Source organism: Borostomias antarcticus (genome assembly GCF_949987555.1).
Source record: "Borostomias antarcticus genome assembly, chromosome: 15".
NCBI classification, from domain to species: Eukaryota; Metazoa; Chordata; class Actinopteri; order Stomiiformes; family Stomiidae; genus Borostomias; species Borostomias antarcticus.
The window spans coordinates 22,266,202-22,289,351 of NC_140248.1; the positions used below are offsets into that span (position 1 = coordinate 22,266,202).

The window sequence follows — 23,150 nt, forward strand, 5'->3', positions numbered from 1 at the left end:
ACGTCAAATAGGTGCGACGGTTGGTTTGAGTGTGAGTGTCCCCTAGTGCTCGGGGGTGGTAGTGCAGCATGGATGTGTTAATAGAGGTAGTGCAGTCAAAAAAACACGTCGATAATGTATTAATTTGTAGAATATCACATTTAAACGTAGGTATAATAATGTCTATGAGTAGAAGATGGTCGTGTGGTTACCGATGATGCATTTCAAACATGTAAATCTACCGCCTCTCCATTGGTCAAGTTATAATTCTCCACCCTTTTCACTGCCTATCCTCGGAGGTTATCGGTTAAAGTCCACTTTTGTCTTATCTTTTTATATAATTGCAAATTCCCTTCACACATTTGAAGATTTGAAGAAGGTTAGTAAAATGATCTGAAATGAAAAAGTGTATTAATAGAAAATATAGTAGCGATAATGTGCATATTGTGATTGCATGCATGTTCTCTGTTCACAGTTCTTCCAAACTTTGCAATGGCTGGAAAAGTTGTGTTATATTATTTCAATGGAAGAGGCAAAATGGAGTCAATTCGGTGGCTTCTAGCAGTGGCCGGTGTTGAGGTACAGTATGTTAAAGTGAAAAAGTAACTTTTCCACGTACAAGTATCTATATTTCGTACAGATTGGTCAGCGGTTACGTGGTTCTCAAAACTTTTCAGCCTGCGATCCCAAAAATAATATTGGCAGTGAGGTAGCCTACGTTTAAATACAATTAAGACTACATAAAATACATGTATTGTTTATATTAAATAAAAAATAATGACATTTGAATTTGGAAATTGGAAACCCATGTTGAGAGCTCTTTGAGTACCACTGCACTACCACGAATTATGTCTATCTGATTGCGCCATTTGGTCTTCTGAAAAGATGCAATTCATGTTCACAGTTTGAGGAGGTGTACCTGACAACACCTCAACAATATGAACAACTAGTGAGTGGTGAGTTTCCACTGTGAAGTTCATTAATTGGCTAACTTAGCTTACACTGTGAAGTTCATTAATTGGCTAACTTAGCTTACACTGTGAAGTTCATTAATTGGCTAACTTAGCTTACACTGTGAAGTTCATTAATTGGCTAACTTAGCTTACACTGTGAAGTTCATTAATTGGCTAACTTAGCTTACACTGTGAAGTTCATTAATTGGCTAACTTAGCTTACACTGCGGAAGTTCATTAATTGGCTAACTTAGCTTACACTGCGGAAGTTCATTAATTGGCTAACTTAGCTTACACTGTGAAGTTCATTAATTGGCTAACTTAGCTTACACTGTGAAGTTCATTAATTGGCTAACTTAGCTTACACTGTGAAGTTCATTAATTGGCTAACTTAGCTTAGCATGAAGCATGGTAATGGAAGGTTAATGTCTCTCCTTATCTCTGCAGATGGAGACCTCACGTTTGAGCAGGTCCCCATGGTGGAGATGGACGGCATGAAGCTGGCCCAAACCAAGGCCATACTGAACTACATTGCAGGGAAATACAATCTGCATGGAAATGACCTCAAACAGCGAGCGATGTATGATTCTTTCCATCATTTTAGGTTTTAGTTGTGATCCAATTCAGTGTGTAAGTGTGTAAATCAACCGGGTTTCTTTTTAGGATTGACATGTATAGTGAGGGACTGAGGGACCTCATGGAGATGATAATGATCCTGTGCTTCCTGCCACCTGCGGAGGTGGAAACCAAGCTGGAGATCATTCAGACAAAGGCTTCATGCCGCTACCTGCCTGTTTATGAGAAGGTACTGAGCGCTTTGACCTTGACAGAGTGACCTAGACCTTGACTTGTCTAATACGAACAGGAGAAGTGAGATTTACTTCAATAACAGTGTTGTTGTTTTTTGCAGACTCCATAAAAAAATAATATGATTGATTTCTTTCCTCACAGGCGCTCTCTGGCTCCCAGTACCTTGTGGGAAATGTGCTCAGCTGTGCGGATGTCCATCTGCTGGAGTCCACGCTGATGTTGGAAGAGAAATTTCCGGACATTCTCTCTGAATTTCCCAACGTTAAGGTAAAGTGTTGAGAGACACTTGCACATGACCACCGAATGTACTGTACACAGGACAACGCAGTCACATATCACGCCGCACACACACTATATACACACACTCACACACACATTACACTTTACACACTCACTGTACAGTATATACACTGACCGCACTACACTTTGTATATTGTTTTTTATCCTTATCTTATCTTGCACTAGTATTTTGTACTGCTCTTTGCTCTGTCCTGTCTCAGCCCTGCACCCTGTCCAATGCTGTCTCCATGTTATGCACCACGACTGAAACCACATTTCTAGTACGGTGAAAAACTGCAATGGCAATAAAAATAAATTTTGACTCAGATTGTAAAACCCATAACGTGTTAGGCTCGGGAGACCACCTGATCTCGTGAGCTCAAACCATCTGGGGCGCGCCAGATTAATAATGTGTCACTGTTAAAAAATCAAAGCCTTCACAATTCTCAAATACAATAAGCTACTGTATATACAACCATAATAGGGTTGTTAAAGGAGGTTTAAAATACAGCCGATGCTCTTACCAAACAAACACACAACGTCAGGGAGACGTTCAGATCATGTCTTAATAACGTCCGTCGGTCCAGAACCCCATTTGTACGTCTGCTGGACCCCTCAATATTCAACCGTCTGGCTTGGACCCCTCTAAGACGTCTGTGGACGTGCAGAACAGGTTCAATATCTGAACGTTAAAAAAAACTTTCATTCTGGCTCCTAATTGGATGTCTTTGGATGTCCGAAAAAGACATCTAAAAGACGTTGTTTAGATGTGTCTTTGCTCAGTGGGTAGGATGGAGACCATGGCTCCTCTATGCGTTCTTGATCTGGTGTGGATGATTTTGATCTGGTGTGGATGATTTTGTTTCCAGGCTTTCCAGGAAGGTATGAAGACCCTGCCTGCCGTCCACAAGTTCCTCCAGCCGGGCAGCCACAGAAAACCTCCACCTGATGACAACTATGTGAACACTGTCAAGGATGTTTTGTACAAGCTGTTCCTTGAAAGGGCCAGATAAGTGAACTGACCAATTTATTGTATTTTAAGATCACACCAATACAGACGTACTGTAGTGTTTTGAAATAAATCAATAAAAGTTGATTCAAATGCAAAACATCTTATCAATCAATCAATCAATCAAAGCTTTATTTGTATAGCGCATTTCATACCTAGAGGCAACACAATGCGCTTTACAGAGAACAAGGGAGGTGGGCATACGACCCACTCTCTACATATTCCAGAGGGAAGCAAAAAGACAGTAATCACCCGGGGGCCAGATAAGTGAGCTGTAAAAATTCTTCCCTGACCCCTCTCAACAAGGCGATGGAGCAAGCTCCAGGAGTATGTTTGTCTACCGGCTAAGAACATTTATAGAGCAATAAATAACATTAAATTACATTTTCAGAGTAAGAGAGGCTAATAACATCATAGGAGAGACATGGCAAACATTGGTGTATGTCTGTGTGTGCATAAATGTGCCTGGGCCCAGAAAGAGGCAGGGGTCGGGGTAGGGTGGGGGGTAGGAAAAGTCTTCACTTGTATTCCATTATTTGCATATTATGTTTGGTCATTCATCCGGAGGAAAATTCCGCTTATATGACAGATTTTGTATATAATACAGGGAATGGACATTTGTCATTCACTTGAAGATGGAAGCACCCTAGATTGTCGAATGCTCTTCCTCAGGACTTGAGAGTTGCGCCCTCTGTGGGCATCTTTAAGGAGCAGCTGAAGACGTTTCTGTTTAGACGGCCATTTGTCAAATGAATTTGACTATGCGTATGCATTTTAACCTGTGTGAAGCACTTTGTGAGTCCTCTGTGAGAAGTGCTAAACAAATCAAATGTACTTACATTTAACACTGTTGGTAGTCAGTGGGTAGGTAGTGAGCAAAGCAATGTTTCATTTGAGGAGGCTCCAAGTTTGCTTTTTGAATAGTCACTAGATATAAGACAAAGACAGGGACAAATCTTCAGCTTCGTGAGTTTTATTGGTTTTAAACACATTCATTCCAGTATATGCTGTTAGCAGGAATTAAATATCATTAAGAGGCATCTCTTTATCTTAGAGTTGATATTGTACCAGTAAAACAGCCAAGAATAAAACATTTAGAGTTCAATAAATTGAGCAATTATTTTGTAAACATGATCAAATCCAACAAGCAATAAATCACACCAATCACAAAAACAAAAGTCACAGACAAGCTGAATAAATTAATTTGAATGAAATGAATGAGCAGATAAGGTAACATGCTACAGAGAGAGAAGAGACTGGGATATGAGAGAGACTGGGGGAGCTTATAGCAAAGCAAGACATGACATTTCACCAATTAGTTATCCAGGAAATAGATATATGCTTACCAGATCCGCTGCTTCACAACAAACAGCAGTGACAAGAGACTTTCCAAAAAGAATAAATAACCCATCCTTTTTCCCAACCACTCGAGATAGTTTATGTACAGGAAGTTGTACTGAAGCATACGATGGTGCACGTTAACGCAACATTCAGCCAATCTGAGCTGCATCTCCTGTCTTTGAAATGCATCTCGCCTTCCAGGTGAAATATATACTGTATTTCCCCGTGGAACATAAGATGGACCCCTATAAACACAAGAGTGCAACGGAGATGGTAACTTGAAGCAGCTCCGACAAATAAATATTGATCTCCAAACAAAGCATGTCACTGGTCTACACCCGTCACCTCCATTCCTTTCCACAGACATTCTCCCCTCACAAGACATGGTTGGAAGCTTGACATTATCTCTTAGTTTGCAATTCTGGGACTGTCCAGTGGTGGTGTTGTACTGGGTAATCTAAATCAAGCGCAGCCCAATCATGTGACCGTAATTGCAAATTGTATTGGACCCACGTTTGGCTAGGAGCTGGGGTCAGGGATAAACAGACTCGTCTGCCACAGTAACCCAGAGGGGCGGGGCCTGGCTGACTGACACGCCCCTTGACCCCACGGCTCGCGGTCTTCCTGCTTCCTGTCGTTCAAGGTGCCTCTGAGCCACTCAGCAGCAGGACCTCGTGACAGAGGATGAAGGTGAAGAAGTAGGCGCAGAGGTCGGCGAAGACGTCGCCCATCCGGCGGTACGTGTCCATGGAGCGGTTGATGACCTCAGCAGGGATGCCCGACAAGAGGAGGGCGGCGGTCAGAACCGTGGTCTGCATCTTCCTCTCCACCTGGGGGGGGGGGGGGGGTACCAGCACACAGGAGGAGATATCAGACACACAGGAGGAGATATCAGACACACAGGAGGAGGAGATATCAGACACACACAGGAGGAGATATCAGACACACAGGAGGAGGAGATATCAGACACACAGGAGGAGATATCAGACACACAGGAGGAGATATCAGACACACAGGAGGAGATATCAGACACACAGGAGGAGGAGATATCAGACACACAGGAGGAGATATCAGACACACAGGAGGAGATATCAGACACACAGGAGGAGGAGATATCACACACACACAGGAAGAGGAGGAGGTGGGGAGATATTAGTTACAGGGCACACTGTGATATGCCACCCGAGGCCGCTAGTGATTTTGGTCATTCATACAGTACATGAGCTGCATGCCATGACATTCCCATGTTATTTTATTGAACCTTTATTTAACCAGGTAAAAGAAGCTCGAGCTCAAAGAGCTCTTCTTCAAGCAACACCTGAACAAAATGGCAGCATAAAACACAACAACAACAAACTACGATCAGAGACAAACCAGTTTAGGACAGACAGACAGAGAACAAACAACATAGAAACAAAACATGTTGCGCCTTTACATACTGTACATGTCAATCCTGAGATAGAACTCGCAAGGGACAGTCCAGCAGATGGTCTAGGCCAAGCAATCGCAAAGCTTATTGTTACACAAAAAAATATAACACTAATAAAATAGACTACAAGTGTTTCAGGACTGATTGCCCAGATGAGCCAAGTCAGTCTAAGATTTATTCATTTTTTAAATTTGGATAATTACCTACTAGGCCAACAATAAAGATGATTATGATCCCAATAAATGATGTAGCTTATGGCAGTGCATGCAATGAAATCATTTGGATGGATGGATCGGCCTGAAAAGCGTTTCATCTCCAGGGTAACTAGATCGGAGTGGAGCCGGCCTACTGGGCCTAGGGTATGCCTACATAAAAAACACTAAATTGATGCATCCTAATAAAATAACATAACAAATCATTTATGTCGAATAACAAAGTTAGTTACTGAATAATCTGCCTGTTTTGGAAATAGACCTTAGAAAGAAAGTTGCCCAAAACCTTTGGTCGGGAAAAAGATTTTGTAGGCTCCGTCAGTCGACCGAGGTTTTCTCTGGTTGAAGACGGCCCTAACTATTACGCTCAAGTTAAAATAATCTAAATATATTTTTTCCTTTGAGTGAATTTTGGAACTTCAAGTGGTGCCTGAAATCCCTAGTCTTTCATGTCTTTCACCAGACTGACCGACCCGGTAATGTAACGGCTTCTGCTCACAACACACCCTTCACAACCGTTCTGCTCACAACACACCCTTCACAACCGTTCTGCTCACAACACACCCTTCACAACCGTTTCCAGGAAATTATATTAGGCCTTGACACTGGAAACTGGCTGTGCAGACTTCCAGTGTAATCCCATTCATACATGCCCAGGTCAACTCCATAGAATTGAATGGGAAAGCTTCTATGTGTGAATGGGGTTGTTGCAGACCTGTGTCAGATGGCATAAACATATTAGAACACAGATACGATGAGGATTCTCAAAATGTCAACCCACCTTTGGAAAGTATTTGAACAATCCCATGTAAGCCAGTTCAAGAGTGAGAAATGGGGCAAATATTGACTGCAAAAAAGGAGAAAAAAACACCTTAATAAACAAAACAGCAGTACTGTAAGTTGATTGTCACTGTAGCCGGGCAGCATCTCAGACTGAGTAGGACAAATGCTACACTTTTTTTAAGCACTACCAGAGTTTGTGATGGAGTGATAAGTGATTCTTTCATCTTTAAAGTTAAATGCACGACTCCGGATAAAATGTTAACAAACCCTTGATGGAACTCTTCCTTTTTTCATCTACTGAGGTTTAAGTCACTCCAGTCACTGACCAACCCTATTAAACCCTATTAAACCCTCTGAGTCACTGACCAGCCCTATTAAACCCTATTAAACCCTCTGAGTCACTGACCAGCCCTATTAAACCCTCTGAGTCACTGACCAGCCCTATTAAACCCTATTAAACCCTATTAAACCCTCTAAGTCACTGACCAACCCTATTAAACCCTATTAAACCCTCTAAGTCACTGACCAACCCTATTAAACCCTATTAAACCCTATTAAACCCTAACCCTCTGAGTCACTGACCAGCCCTATTAAACCCTCTGAGTCACTGACCAACCCTATTAAACCCTCTGAGTCACTGACCAACCCTATTTAACCCTCTGAGTCACTGACCAACCCTATTAAACCCTCTGAGTCACTGACCAACCCTATTAAACCCTCTAAGTCACTGACCAGCCCTATTAAACCCTAACCCTCTGAGTCACTGGCCAGGAAGCAGACTAAGTATGGACTCACCAGGTACTTGCACACAAAGACCCTGACGAAGATGGCCAGCAGTACGCTCCCCACCAGCCGGAACACCCTGAAGGAGTCCAGCTCCTCGGGGTCGGCGCCCCCATCCTGAGCTGGCTTCTCATTGGCCAGTGGGCCTCTGAGCTTCATCGCATCATCAAACCGGGACAGGTACTTCTGCAGTCCTCTGCGAGGGGAGCGGTTGGGCTCGTCCCCTGATAGCTCGCCCCTTGGCCGCTGTCGGACCCCTGCTGCTCCTACCACCATCTCCTCCCCCACGCCCACGCCACCAACCTCGCCCAGGATCTCACTGCTGTCAGGCTGGGAGGACCCCCTCCTCTCCTGGTTAGCGCTGTGGTGGTGGCTGCTGCTGCTGGATACGTCTGGGACAAACGGAGACAGTCTGGGCGAGGCTGGGGAAGGGGAGCACCACGCATCATTTCTGTCCAAGTCCAAGTGGAATCTGGGCTCCACAGCTCGCCCTGAGGCTCCTGTAAAACACACACACAGCACGACACGGGATGGAACACACACACACACACACACACACACACACGACACAGGATTTTTATTAGCATCTCTTTGAAGTGAAATGGGGTTTGATTTAGCTGTGCAGGTTTTCTTTTTAATTGGCTAGCTGATTGTGCACTGCAACATAGATAGCAGGTTATTAGCCAGCTACTACAGCATCAGTAGCCCCGTGTGTGATCTTTTTCTGCAAGATGTTACAATAGTGAGGCTGATCACAAGACTAGAGATTTCAGTAGGCTCATATCCTGCCATGCTACTAGCTATGTATAGATAGATAACTAACCTAGTTCAGGGCATATGACGTGAGCTAGCCAGGCAAACAACAAAGCTTCATTTGACTTTTCATTACCGTTGTTTTCTGATTCATTTGTTGTGAAACCAACGATTCTGTTCATCCTATCTTCAGAGTTCATGAGCAGCTTCCTCCTCCGGATCTCTGCTCTCCTCTGCGCAGCAGACACAGGACTCTTCTCCTCGGGGCTTTTGGGACTAACGTTGCTTTCTTCCGTCGACTCCATCGTTTTTATCGATATTATAGTTGACTAATGAGAGTTAATATTATTGTGAATAGTATCAATGTGCACGCGAATACTCCGATTATTAGATTATAAGGTGCTTGATCTAACCGGGTATTGTCTTAAATGCGGTGGCTGCGCACTTTGATGACCTCATCTCTTCCCAGCTACAAAGCGCGCTCACGCACGACAGTACGTGCACGCGCAACAGTACGTGCACGCGCTGGACTGTTCTGGGGCCTCTTATCATTGTGGATACACCCTTCTATTAATACATCCATGGGATACACCCTATTTCATTTACACCTGATTTTTGTACTTGCTTTTCTCCCCAAATAATGTGATGTATCATGACAAAACTCGATGGGAAATATTGTGTTTATATCTCACAATATTTGATCACATTATTTGCGGAGAAAAGCAAGTACCAAAATCAGGTGTAAATGAAAAAGGGTGCATGTACAATGATAAATGAGGCCCCAGGTCTGTTCTGATTGGAAGAATTCGGTTATGTGGTCAATTAACATCACTCAAGCTTACCTAGATGTCAGTCAGTCATAATCCTGAGCACTCGTTCAAGATAAATTGTAGGCTAGTGCAAAAAGGTGTCATGTCCAAAGTAACACACAATGTATAGAACGATTATTTATTTTCAGAAATGTACATTAACAGAATCTGACAAGTACAAAGACCATCTTAATGCCATTAAGACAGATTAATAAAGATTTAGACAGCAGATATCCGCTGGGCTTGTCAAAAGTACAAATAGTTAACCAGCAGTAGTTAACCAATAGTTAACCATAGGAACTAACGAACATGTTCAACCCATGTGTGGATGTTGTCACCCCTGGATTCCCTAAGGCAGAGTGTTCAGTAAATATGTGTTTAGTTCTGTTATAAAACATGGGGGGACACATTTACATTCAAGAACTCTTTCTTTTCTCTTTTCAATGTGTGAAATCAGAAAATAAGACCAGATCTGAAGGTTGACCATGATGAAACACGGGGAAGTAGCTCATCTAGTCCAGTCCAGCACACAAACCACGACTACGTTTAAAAAGTCCCAAACATTTTATTTACTTAGTCATTTCACCTTAATATGTTCATACTAAAATCATTAATTCCTTACCATTATAATGTAGTCATTTCAATATACAAGTATCAATAAGCATGATTAAAAGATCACAATGGCTTCATTATGTCTGTGTTAAAGAATTTTCCACGTCCTATTATATTAAAATATTTCATATAGTGTCTGTATTTAAACAGAGGCTTAATGATAAAAAGTGAGTGAGTTCCCATACAAGGCAATTACACTGTATCAAGACTGGGATTCTCATAAATTAAACAAAACGACATCTTCAGAAGTGTTTAAATGCCGAGAGAGAGAGAGAGAGAGAGAGAGAGAGAGAGAGAGAGAGAAATAGATTTTGAAGGACAGACCAGACCCTAGACAGACAGGTGAGACAGCTTTCCATTGCTTCTTCAAAACATTCAAGGCAGCAAATGAACGACAAAGAGGTCAGTCCGTCCCCATCGCCTTTAAATGTCTACACAACTTCTGCCTTCACAAAAAGCCTCGAGATTTGTTCGACACACTAATAATGACCAGAGATGAGAGGACACGTCTGTCCTTCCCTCAGCGCAGTGCAAGAGACGGCTGCAGTGGACAGAGATGCTGTACTACGCTCAAGATGACCCTCATAACAGTCCTGGAGGCCAGACACTAAACCTGCAGGAGGAGTATATAAAACAAGCATCAGATACATGATGAGAGCACAGGGATCCGTTACAACTGACCCCGGACTCCGCTGGGCCCCCGCTGCAGAGCTAGACCTTGAGAGCTTCTCTGACTCCTCCTTCCTCCTACCTTGCAACCCACCCCACACTTCACTGTAGGAGCAAAGACAGCTGTGCTTTTTTGCCGCAAAAAAAAAACTTCAAGATCCATTTGCCTGCACTGTATCTGCCAGATGGCTCTCTACTACAGCATGGCTCTCTACTACAGCTGTTTTATGACAAGAAACACTGATTAGCTCATTCACAGACATGGATAATCATGGGTTTACTGTTGTTTTCTCAAAAAAGCTGCACCAAAGGAAAAGTGCCAAATCAGCAGCAAAATCAGAGATTGCCTCCTGGGTCCTTGTCCTTGTCGACAAATAAAGTTTGATTGGTTTTGAGTTAGAGTTCTCAGACAAGTCTTTTCTTTTAGGAGTCTTCCGGAAAGGCTTGAGATACCGAGCCACGGCTGGAGACGGTGTGTGTGAGAGGGGCGGCCCTGAACAGACGTTGTTCTCCTCTCACAGTTCTCTCACACACACACACAAACACACACACACACACACACACTGATGTCCTTCCTCTCGTCAGCGAGTATCCAAGTCCTCCACAATATCTGGGTTACTTGGACACTTGCTGTTGGATGTGGAGCAGAAACTCGTAGTAAGACAAGGCCGACTCTGTCCGATCCTCGATCATGTTCTGCATGAAGTTGGCTTTCAGAGGGCTCTCATCCCTGAGGGAGCAGAACAGGGTTATACTGTTAGTTATGCTTTCACAATGGGACAGTGCTATAATGTTAGTTATGCCTTTCAGATATAGTTATAATGTATATATAGTTATAATGTTAGTTGTGGCTTTCAGATATCAAAACTGTCAAAACTCTGAGCCAACTTGTGAACTCTGAGCCATAAATTATACAAATCCTTTCATAGACCAAACAAGTCCAACCCGATCTAAATCAAAAGTGTTATATTTGAGCATCCATCCCCCTGTATCATATCACAATGTATTTTGTGTAGCAAGCTAGAGATATTGGCCCCCAAATCATTTTACAACTGTGTTTATGACAAGCAGAGCCAGAGCTGGGTGAGATGTTCGGAAAGCTTTTGGAAACATTAGTAAGGGCTTCCTAGAATTCCAACATAAAAAAAAAAACTTTTGCCATAATCACTATCAGATGAGTTTGTGGGAATGTTGCTGCTCTCTAGTATTGTGTGTGTGTGTCATTCGATTCGAAACCGAAAATCGATCAAAACGGGTGTTCGATTTACAACTTCAAAATCAAAAGCAGGATCTCGATTCTGGAGGCGGCTGTGGCTCAAGTGGGTCGTCCAATGATCGCAGGGTCGGCGGTTAAAATCCCGCCTCCTACTGTCTACATGTTGAAGTGTCCTTGGGCAAGACACTGAACCCCAAATTGCTCCCAACAAGCAGGCTAGCACCTTGCATGGCAGCTGCCGCCATTGGTGTGTGAATGTGTGTGTGAATGTGTGAACAAGAGGCCACAGTGAAGTGCTTTGGATAAAAGCGCTATATAAGTGCAGTCCATTTACCATTTCCTAGTATTTTTTTCTCCGCTCCCCTGTATGGAAATGCTGCAGGAGGGAGGGTTCATCCGAGGACGACCGAAACAGAACGTTATCCTATGTAGGGTATGGCGTGGTGTACAAGTATCCTAGTTGCTGGGATTGAAATCGGGTAACGCAAAACACATCCAGCTAACGTTAACTAGTGAGCTAGTAGCCCTTCTCAGTCCCGTTGTCGCAGTCCGCTCGCTCATGCCAGACAACAGTCCTTTGCTGCTCCATTCACTTTGCCGACAAAATAAATCAGTGTCGGCCTATTTAGGAGAGACGCTCATATTTACAAGTGTCAGATAAGCATTAAACTTCACTTACCTAAGCAAAAGGGTCTATTTTAACAAATGCTAGGTTTTGAAGCCTCGGCGCTACCATTAAATAACTTTAGACGCGTTCTGTCCAAGGGAAATTATTTTTCCAAGGTAGTCTTCTTCTGTGGTGGTTAGGGTTAGAAGTTACACAGAAGAAGACTACCTCGGAAAAATAATTTCAAACCCAGCAACTAGGCTAGAGTATAAAGTCATTGTTAGCCAACATTATCTGTGTTTTAGATCATTTCGACGCTGATATGGTATAATTAAAAGGTTTAGTACTAGCTTAACATTAGATAGCCTAGCCTGTGTTAGAGTTGGCTACAGCTAGAGATGGCATGTGAAGCTGAAAGCTAGCGTTTATTTCGATCTGGACTGGGGACCTTTGTTGGAACATCCAATATTTCTTTACAAATCAAGACTCAATAGCCTAACAATGGCATACATGTCAGTACAGTTTTATTTTTTTAAATAAAATTGAAATTTGAATCAAATCGTAAGACCTTAAAATCTTAAGACCAACAATTGAATCCAATTGTGGATTTGGGAATCCGGACACCCCTATTAGTGATGCTGCTACTTTATTAGCTACACAAGGATAGAAAGCTAGCTATTTAGCAAACATGTGGCGCAGTAATAATTAACGCAGAACTGTAGAGGCTTTACCCATGGTGCATCATGGATTTTACCCCGGCTCTTAGACAATCAGATTGCAAGGACGGAACTACCCATTGTATAACAATCACATATACCCAGGTGCACTGTGCCATGTCGCCGTGGTAACTGTGGCCTACCTGATGACATGCAGGATGGGGAAGAAGGGTCTCTGTTCCCTCAGCCAGCCAATGAAAGCTCTGCTTCTCTGGGACTCTGCCGTGTCCAACTCTGGCAGCGTGGTCTGGAGAAGCACAGCAGAGGTGAGGCTACACAGGAGGGAGTGGTGTGTGTGTGTGTGTGTGTGTGTGTTAGAGGCCGACCGATTATTGGTCACCGATATATCGGTACCCGATGTGGCGTAATTTCGGGTCATATCAGTATCGGTAAAATGTCTTCCGATACACGGCAATGGGAAAAATAAAATGTATGCAAAAAGTACATGTCTTGGGTCTGTTAAACCCTAGTGTTATGCTTTATTTTACACTACTTACAGTACTATTTAGCTGCTAGCCTGCTACAATATTTATTTTATTTTTGTTTATATGCCAAACTGTGATGCCAATGGTGCTGGTGTTGTTGTGTCTGTGTCACTCCACTTCCACTACTCCTTTTCTTAAGTTTTGAATAAATTTAAAGTCATTGGTTTAAGAAAGCAGCTGTCTCTGTGCTACTGTCACTGGGACTGTACCTTTGCATAATCATATCTGTGCAAAATCTTTGCACAATCCACACAGAAAAAGGCCAGTTTTCATTCCAGCTCAAAAATTCACTATATCGGCTGTATATCGGTTATCAGTGATTTTCCCCGCTCTATAATCGGTTATCGGTATCAGTCACAAAAATCCCCATCGGTCGGGCTCTAGTGTGTGTGTGTGTGTTCCATACCATGTTCTGAGGCACAGCATCGTAGCTGGGGACACCCAGGACGTTGGTGAGGAAGTCAGCGCTGCAGTTCCTTCCAATCCAGAGATACAGAACCTGAGGACGGGAGAGAGAGACCAGCACAGGCCACCTCAGAGAAGAGAGGGATGATGCACTACAGAGGATTCAAACAGGGCCTTCATCCGTTTAGACAGCTGGCCTTAAAGCTTCATAAGTCATCATCATCATCATCCTCGTCCTCCTCCGGCTCCTACTGACCGAGCCGGCGTCCATGAGGAAGGCTCCTTCTCTGCTGAGCTTCTCCACAGACAGCTGCTGCACCCGGGGCTGGGGGATGGTGCGCTCGCTGATGTTCAGGGCCCCCTGGGATGGGATGAGGGGGGGGGGGGTTAGAGAGAGAGAAGGAGAGAGGGAGAAGCCAGGTTCATAACACATTAAAAGTGTTTTAAGACCTAGCGAAACGCACTTCAGATAAACGTTTCATCGCTCGGTAGACTGTGGGATGTTGCCGCCTCACCTCGTCGCTCAGGTCGTCCAGGCGGTAGAGCGCCGGGTGGATCATCAGCATAACGTAGGCCAGCGGCTGGTACTTCAGCTGGCACATGGCGTGGACGCGGTCGTCCAGGCGGGTGCTGGTACCCGTCCGGAATGCTACCTGGGGTTGGGAGAGGAAAGAGAGAGAGTGGATTAGCTATTGCCTAATCATGTCATGTACAGTAGCGGTGTACGCGTTAGGCGTGTTTATGTCAGGCTTCGTAGGTGTCATAGAAACTGTAGTTTCACCACCTCCCTCAACCTTTCACATAGCTGTGCTAATCTAATTTATGACAGGATGACCTCCAGGAGGTCAACACACCTAGATGTTGTCTGCCCTAGAATAACCATCCTTTGTCCCATTGTCCCTGCAAGAATTACCGCCTTTTCTCATGTCACGTGTCTGTATTCTCGACCACTGTTGACGTGTACAATGGGTTAGCCAATCACATCCCTGGAAGCGTCATACCTGTGTTGCTTTGAATATAAGGCCGCGCAAGACCAGACTGCGGCACTTCTGTTGGATGAACCACTCACGTGCGTTTCCTCTGAAGTCCTTGCGCTCGTATGTTTTCTCAATAAACCAGACTTAACCTCTTTGAGCGAATCTTGGCAAATCCTTTTCGACTAGATCAGTTAAAAACTCTTCTACATAGGGGAAAGAAAACCCAGTAGCAGCTCATCCATGTGTGGTCAAGTACTCCCCACCTGGTGCGATGTTTAGAGAAACCATCCAGAAACACTGGCACCTTGTCCAATCTGACACTAAACTTGTGCGGTGTGTTTACCGAACTGCCCAGGCTTGTTTTTAAGCGTCCCAACAATCTAAGAGACAGCTTAGTCAGATCTGACATGATCTCCCAGAGTGCACCAGGACTCCTGAGCAGGTGTGGTAGTTGCACTCAATGTACCTACACTCACAAGTGCAAATCTTATCTCATACGTGGTGCTATCACGTGCAGCACCACGCATGTAATATGCATGATCCGCTGCCCTTGTGGCCTAGCCTACATTTGCAAAACGTCCAGGGAGCTACGCACTAGAATTAGTGAGCACAGAAGCAAGATCAGAGCTGGCGATGAGCGTAGCCCCGTCGCAGCCCCCTTCAAAACAGCAGGGCACAACGTTAGCGCCCTGAGGTATTTAGGAGTGGAGAAGGTAGAGAAGCCACGTGGGGGAGGGGAGGGGGGGGGGACCAAGAGAGAAAGCTCCTCCAGCGTGAGACCTACTGGATATATAAACTCAATACCATGTCACCTAACGGCCTCAATGAGGAGTATTACTTTTTTGTGAACTGGTGTTTGGTGCGTTCATTCTCCAAACAGTGTAGCCTACAGTACATCGATGTAGGCCTATTTTTTGCACTTTGATAAGTCCGTTTTTAATCTATAGTCTCTTATTTGTATCTGTTTTTTTGTATCTGTATTTAGATTGCTGTCTATAGGCTATTCATATGCCATTGTGATAAGTTTATATATTTGCAGCCTCTAACTGCACCTTTTAGCCTAATTGACTGGCAGATGATGTCAGATGTGATGTCACAGGCTCTCAGCCTATATATACCTGCTACCTGTCATTGTAAACTTTGAAGTTGCCTGATGAAGACCTAAGGGTCGAAACGTTGCGTATTTTCAATAAAGTGAACCGGGAGATATCAGCGTGCTGATCTTTCCTCTCTTCTCACGTATGTACTCTGAGATCCAGCACCTGGCCTACTAAGGGTGGATGTTCTCACGTATGAACTCTGAGATCCAGCACCTGGCCTACTAAGGGTGGATGTGCACACATCTCTTTTGCCTTTAGGCTTTGTACAGTACCTGTATGTCAGGTGTGTGTGTGTGTGTGTCTGTGTGTGTGTGTGTGAGGTACCTGTTTGAGCAGGGCCAGGATGTAGAGGGGAAAGAGGCGGAGGCAGGCGGGGGCGAGGAGGCCAGGCTGCTGGATGGTCAGGTGTGTATGTGTGTGTGTGTGTGTGTGTGTGAGGTACCTGTTTGAGCAGGGCCAGGATGTAGAGGGGAAAGAGGCGGAGGCAGGCGGGGGCGAGGAGGCCAGGCTGCTGGATGGTCAGGTGTGTGTGTGTGTGTGTGTGTGTGTGTGTGTGTGTGTGTGTGTGTGTGTGAGGTACCTGTTTGAGCAGGGCCAGGATGTAGAGGGGAAAGAGGCGGAGGCAGGCGGGGGCGAGGAGGCCAGGCTGCTGGATGGTCAGGACGGACGTTCGGTAGGACGTGAGGGAGTCGATGGCGGCGTTGGTCATTGCATCACGAGCGTCGCCCAGACTGGCCGTCACCGAACGATCCACGGCTGGCGGGACACATCAGACACACACACACACACACACAAAGGACATAACACACACACACACAACACACACAACACACACACACCTGTTAACACCCCAGTGTTTCCATATAGCAACAACAACCCCCGCTAGGCCAGCAGACTTTTAGATTGCTAACATTTTTAGCATCAGTCAAAGGAGTTTAACATGGTGAAAATTAGCATCACGGCTAGACATTTTCTGACTGGGAGTGAGAGATGTATTTTTTGAAGTAAAAAAATATTTTCGCCTCATTATGAGACTGTGGCGGGACATGGCATGATATAAAACGCTGTAGCTACACATGTAACCACAGTAGTTAGTCTGTGTAACGAACGGGGTGTAGGAACACCCTGAGAGGGACTCCCGCTACTCAAGCGGCCGCGTTACCAACAACGCCAAGAGGGCTGACCCACTGGCTCTGCTGCCAAAGGGCCTTAAGAACCACACTTCCCACAATTCCCCAGTCACTCGCTGTAATGATGGGGAAAAATATGATAAACGTGTATGGAGCAGACTGGATAGGAAGATTAACTTTTTTTACTTCAATTGACTTTCTGGCTTCAATGCAGGTAAATACCAGTCTTCTTTCTTTTATGTGCATGTAGATACATTTGCGGGGCCACGTGTTTGTCGTCTTCCTGATATTGTAACACGCAAAACGTGTCACTTCCGTTTCCACTACAAGATTTCCCACCAGTACACTGAAATTCTAAAATAATAAATTCACAGGGTCTCATGTAGTCTCATGTCATAAAAATGTTTTTTGGGGTCTTGCTAAGGCCAATTGATAAACTAATGGCAAATAAAGGTCAATATTGAACTATAAAAAAGTTATCATTGAGCTTTAAACTAAACAATGTGCTTTTATTATTTAAGTAAAAATATATCTATGCACTAATCACATTAATAAAAGTTAGAATCTTTAAGAGTAGAATGTAACTAACATTTCTGACTATTTTGAACTCTGTAACTGAATCAAAAGATAGGGACAAAGCCTGTTGGCCACTTCCTCTTTTCACAGTTGTGGAAAGCACCAGAATGGACCATCAAATCATTTGATTATTTTTAGTCAACTCTATCCGTGTAGTGTTCATAGATTCCAGGATAACAATGAGCATGTGATGACCATGAGACGATCACTCTGTATGAGGTCATGATGTGCACCTTTGATTGGTTGAAACTGATGTCATGTTTTAAGAGAGGGAGGAGTGTTTACTTTGATTCGTTCAAATTGATGTCATGCCTGATGTGATGGGAGGAGAGAGAAATGAGAGAGAGAGTATGACAGATAAGGGGAAACGATGCTCCTTGGGTCTCTCCTAACTGGAGGCTGTAGTCTGCAACCCAGTAGGAGATTCAGAACCTCCTGATTCTATGAAGAAAGAAACTCTCCGATCTGAACTGAAAGAAAAGAAGTTTGGAATGTCGAAGAAAGATGCTACTAATGAGAAAAAAGGCTGATAAGAAAGAGCCGACTAGGCCAGGCTGCAGCTGGGTCAACTCTCTCTCTCTCTCTGACCAAGGTTACATTTTGATGATTCTATTTACTTATTACCATTTCATTTAATTACTATTGTCATTAACTCATTATTTTTTGCTTTTGCTATTGCCCTGATAATCAATTACTTAATAAAGTAAAGATTGCATTTCAAGTAAATAAGATCTATTGTCACTTTTCCCTTCCTAGAAAGATGGGCTCAAATAGGGCAGTATTATTCACTCTCTTGTAAAAGTTTCATGCATACCAGGATCTGACCGGTAGCCCTAGACTCTAAAGAAACATTTCCCTAGACTAAAAGTATACTTAAGGTTAAATTAATCTCTAGCAACCACACCAACAGACATCTCAAGGAGTAGAGCCACAGTTAACCTGCATGGTCTCAGAAGTGTATTGGATCTATCAGGTCACAGGGGGAGGGTGCAGTTTGGGGCGGAGGTGGGGAAGGCACAGGGGGAGGGGTGCAGTTTGGGGCGGAGGTGGGGAAGGCACAGGGGGAGGGGTGCAGTTTGGGGCGGAGGTGGGGAAGGCACAGGGGGAGGGTGCAGTTTGGGCCGGAGGTGGGGAAGGCACAGGGGGAGGGGTGCAGTTTGGGGCAGAGGTGGGGAAGGCACAGGGGGAGGGGTGCAGTTTGGGGCGGAGGTGGGGAAGGCACAGGGGGAGGGGTGCAGTTTGGGGCGGAGGTGGGGAAGGCACAGGGGGAGGGGTGCAGTTTGGGGCGGAGGTGGGGAAGGCACAGGGGGAGGGGTGCAGTTTGGGGTGGAGGTGGGGAAGGCACAGGGGGAGGGGTGCAGTTTGGGGCGGAGGTGGGGAAGGCACAGGGGGAGGGGTGCAGTTTGGGGCGGAGGTGGGGAAGGCACAGGGGGAGGGTGCAGTTTGGGGCGGAGGTGGGGAAGGCACAGGGGGAGGGTGCAGTTTGGGGCGGAGGTGGGGAAGGCACAGGGGGAGGGGTGCAGTTTGGGGCGGAGGTGGGGAAGGCACAGGGGGAGGGGTGTAGTTTGGGGCGGAGGTAGGGAAGGCACAGAGGTGTATGTGGCTAGAAGCCAGAGGAATCTACTCAGTCCCAGCTCAATAATCATTCATAGAATCTTTGGGATCCGGGAGACGCAAGCGTGCGTGTGGATGACCTTTTATCTTTCTAACCCTGTTTCTAAGACTAAGACTTAAGTTCCACTGATTGTCACACACCTGAGTTTGTGAAATTTGTTCTCCGCATTTGACCCATCATCCCCTAGGGGAGCGGTGAGCAGCAGCGGTGCCGCGCTCGAGAATCATTTGGTGATCTAACCCCCCCCCAATTCCAACCCTTGATGCTGAGTGCCAAGCAGGGAGGGAATGGGTCCCATTTGTATAGTCTTTGGTATATATCTTGGTATATATATGCTTATATCTTTCTAAGTAGCAATAAGATTAAGATATTCATCTAGGAAGTATTTTCGCTATAAATGATCAGAAGAGACATTTTCATCTCTCCTCCGCTCCAATTTGTTGTTGCGCAACAGCAGGTCCGTATTGCACAACACCCACTCACGCGTGGAGTCCCAGCTGCTGGAGCTGTGGAGAGAATGGAAACGCTCACACGTTTGGCTGCTCGCTGTCAAGTGCAAACAGTCTTTTGCAAGTGAGGGACAAAACACAAGCAATATTTGAAACATTAAGCAAAAGCGCATCACATACGCTACACAGAACTGCACTGTTTTCCACTGCCTAGTTTTCTCGTTCTCACCTGGTATGAATGCTCGCAGTCAGAGCTGTTAATGACGTTCGATCATTATGTTATTTCATTATACATCAAATCCAGTCAGAAAACAAACAATATAAGCCATGCATGGCGATTGAACATTGATTTGCTGTAGCTGTGTCAATCGATTGTTGCAACTGTTGAGAGCTGCTGTGCTTCATAAGGAGTCTGTGCACTCATGTAAGACTAAAGAGAAAAGCACGTTCAATAGAGCGGAATCCATTGGGTGGTTAAAAATGTTTTGTTTCAATTTAAAATAACATCTGAACATCTGGTAACCCTACCTACACAGAGCTGAAATTATACAAATATGGGTTAGTGATTTAAAGCAATTATTCACCAGCTAAATGGTTTGGCTACAATTTTTTTTTGAGATTTTGCAAATTTTAGAATGCCCTGCAGTGCAGCTGTTGTTTCTAGTTACATTTAGTTAAGAGAATATGATTGAATAAAATATAGAAATATTAATGAGACAATTGTTTCTATTTATTTTGGGTAAATTAAGTGTTGAGCAATAAATACATAAAAATAGTTAAATTAGTCGTTAGATTAATCAACTAATCGAAAAAAATAATCGCTTGATTAATCGTTAGAAAATAGTCATTATGTGCAGCCCTACAGTACTCTGTTACTGTATGTTGTTTATAAGCAGGGCACATCTGTAAAATCTATCTGACAACACCCACCAGTATGTGACAATGATAAATACGAGGGGTGGGAATCGGTAGTGATCTCACAATTCAATTTCCATTCATGATTTCAAACCGATTATTGCCTATTCAATTCGATTCTCGGTTTGACTATGATAGAATGTTCAATGACATTTCCACCATTGGACTGCAGTAACCCATTAAATACAGTAACCCATTAAATACAGTAACCCATTAAATACAGTAACCCATTAAATACAGTAACCCATTAAATACAGTAACCCATTAAATACAGTAACCCATTAAATACAGTAACCCATTAAATACAGTAACCCATTAAATACAGGGGGTCCCGTAATGGTAGGGGAAACACTGAAATACATCCCAAGCACAAAGTTAGTGAAAACAGGATAAAACCCCAAATAAATAAAAATAATAAGAAAAAAACAGATTTTTCAGGATTTGTGACTCGTCGAGAACAGAATCGCGATTCTTACATGAACTGATTTTTTGAGGATCCGCCAAAAACTAATAAACACCCACCAACTCTAATAAACACTCATCTATCCACCCACCAACTCTAATAAACACCCATCTATCCAAATCCATAGAAAACCCTGAAGAGGGAAGTCAAGCCCTGGACTCTAACACTACACTCACACCACATCCATCTCAACACGTACCCATGCTACCCTACACTCACACCACATCCATCTCAACACGTACCCATGCTACCCTCCACTCACACCACATCCATCTCAACACGTACCCATGCTCCCCTACACTCACACCACATCCATCTCAACACGTACCCATGCTACCCTACACTCACACCACATCCATCTCAACACGTACTCATGCTACCCTACACTCAGACCACATCCATCTCAACACGTACCCATGCTACCCTACACTCACACCACATCCATCTCAACACGTACCCATGCTCCCCTACACTCACACCACATCCATCTCAACACGTACCCATGCTACCCTACACTCACACCACATCCATCTCAACACGTACCCATGCTACCCTACACTCAGACCACATCCATCTCAACACGTACCCATGCTACCCTACACTCACACCACATCCATCTCAACACGTACCCATGCTACCCTACACTCACACCACATCCATCTCAACACGTACCCATGCTACCCTTCACTCACACCACATCCATCTCAACACGTACCCATGCTACCCCACACTCACACCACATCCATCTCAACACGTACCCATGCTACCCCACACTCACACCCCATCCATCTCAACACGTACCCATGCTACCCCACACTCACACCCCATCCATCTCAACACGTACCCATGCTACCCTACACTCACACCACATCCATCTCAACACGTACCCATGCTACCCTACACTCACACCACATCCATCTCAACACGTACCCATGCTACCCTACACTCACACCACATCCATCTCAACACGTACCCATGCTACCCTACACTCAGACCACATCCATCTCAACACGTACCCATGCTACCCTACACTCACACCACATCCATCTCAACACGTACCCATGCTACCCCACACTCACACCACATCCATCTCAACACGTACCCATGCTACCCTACACTCACACCACATCCATCTCAACACGTACCCATGCTACCCTTCACTCACACCACATCCATCTCAACACGTACCCATGCTACCCCACACTCACACCACATCCATCTCAACACGTACCCATGCTACCCCACACTCACACCACATCCATCTCAACACGTACCCATGCTACCCCACACTCACACCCCATCCATCTCAACACGTACCCATGCTACCCTACACTCACACCACATCCATCTCAACACGTACCCATGCTACCCTACACTCACACCACATCCATCTCAACACGTACCCATGCTACCCTACACTCACACCACATCCATCTCAACACGTACCCATGCTACCCTACACTCACACCACATCCATCTCAACACGTACCCATGCTACCCTCCACTCACACCACATCCATCTCAACACGTACCCATGCTACCCTTCACTCACACCACATCCATCTCAACACGTACCCATGCTACCCTACACTCACACCCCATCCATCTCAACACGTACCCATGCTACCCTTCACTCACACCACATCCATCTCAACACGTACCCATGCTACCCTACACTCACACCACATCCATCTCAACACGTACCCATGCTAGCCAGCAGGCCAGTGATGGCCTGGACGTCAGCTCCAGCGAAGATGTCAGACAGGGAGTTTACGACGGGCAGACACATGGTGTGGACCCGGATCCTCCGCTCTCCTACAGGAAACATGGCCAGGGTCAGAGAACACAGTCTACTTCCTGGAAACTAGTTCTGCTGCCAAGCAGGTTTTTTTTCTATGAGGAACTGAGGTCATTCTCCCAGCTCTTCCATGCGAGTGTTTAAAACAATACAAATAAATACATCTTGCATATTTGTCATATATATTACATATGTGATATGTTTACAATGTACAATGAAATGCTTAGCTGGGCTTAACGTGGGTCCGGAGCCTACAACCTTGAGACTGAGCTAGTCT

The 23,150-nt window shown here is 44.7% G+C and overlaps 3 protein-coding genes across 4 annotated transcripts in view; 1 reads left to right on the forward strand and 2 right to left on the reverse strand.

The window, feature by feature from the left end:
- Positions 1-246: 246 nt before the first annotated feature.
- LOC311318186 (glutathione S-transferase A4-like) lies at positions 247-3,122 on the forward strand. Its single transcript, XM_084449434.1, has 7 exons — positions 247-358; positions 455-558; positions 884-935; positions 1,380-1,512; positions 1,596-1,737; positions 1,884-2,009; positions 2,891-3,122. The coding sequence occupies exons 2-7, from the start codon at positions 472-474 to the stop codon at positions 3,032-3,034; spliced, it is 684 nt and encodes a 227-aa protein (XP_084305560.1). The 5' UTR covers positions 247-358; positions 455-471; the 3' UTR covers positions 3,035-3,122.
- Positions 3,123-4,006: 884 nt separating this feature from the next.
- camlg (calcium modulating ligand) lies at positions 4,007-8,760 on the reverse strand. Of its 2 annotated transcripts, XM_084449350.1 has the most exons (5): positions 8,468-8,760; positions 7,978-8,078; positions 7,591-7,857; positions 6,794-6,859; positions 4,007-5,201 (listed from the first exon to the last, which is right to left on the reverse strand). In XM_084449350.1, exons 1-5 carry the CDS (start codon positions 8,634-8,636, stop codon positions 5,010-5,012), a joined length of 795 nt encoding a protein of 264 aa, XP_084305476.1. In that variant the 5' UTR covers positions 8,637-8,760; the 3' UTR covers positions 4,007-5,009. The 2 variants fall into 2 exon arrangements, with proteins under 2 accessions (XP_084305476.1, XP_084305475.1); XM_084449349.1 differs by having other exon boundaries at positions 7,591-8,078.
- A 543-nt stretch (positions 8,761-9,303) lies between these two features.
- sec24a (SEC24 homolog A, COPII coat complex component) overlaps positions 9,304-23,150 on the reverse strand; it is a 42,758-nt gene continuing 28,911 nt past the window's right edge. Inside the window, exons 17-23 of the mRNA XM_084449360.1 lie at positions 22,780-22,890; positions 16,508-16,683; positions 14,366-14,503; positions 14,107-14,211; positions 13,852-13,944; positions 13,104-13,207; positions 9,304-11,151 (exon numbers count right to left, since the gene is read on the reverse strand). Coding sequence (XP_084305486.1) covers positions 11,037-11,151; positions 13,104-13,207; positions 13,852-13,944; positions 14,107-14,211; positions 14,366-14,503; positions 16,508-16,683; positions 22,780-22,890 — 842 coding nt within the window. The 3' untranslated portion in view covers positions 9,304-11,036. The remainder of the gene's footprint in view (positions 11,152-13,103; positions 13,208-13,851; positions 13,945-14,106; positions 14,212-14,365; positions 14,504-16,507; positions 16,684-22,779; positions 22,891-23,150) is intronic.

Coding starts and splice junctions, on each gene's coding strand:
- camlg (XM_084449349.1), bottom strand. CDS start 8,636: ATGGAGTCGACGGAAGAAAGCAACGTTAGTCCCAAAAGCCCCGAGGAG. Junction 6,860..7,590: donor TCTTTGTGTGCAAGTACCTG/GTGAGTCCATAC, acceptor CCTTTTTTGCAG/TCAATATTTGCCCCATTTCT. Junction 5,202..6,793: donor TGTTCAAATACTTTCCAAAG/GTGGGTTGACAT, acceptor CCCCCCCCCCAG/GTGGAGAGGAAGATGCAGAC.
- LOC311318186 (XM_084449434.1), top strand. CDS start 472: ATGGCTGGAAAAGTTGTGTTATATTATTTCAATGGAAGAGGCAAAATG. Junction 559..883: donor TAGCAGTGGCCGGTGTTGAG/GTACAGTATGTT, acceptor TCATGTTCACAG/TTTGAGGAGGTGTACCTGAC. Junction 1,738..1,883: donor ACCTGCCTGTTTATGAGAAG/GTACTGAGCGCT, acceptor CTTTCCTCACAG/GCGCTCTCTGGCTCCCAGTA.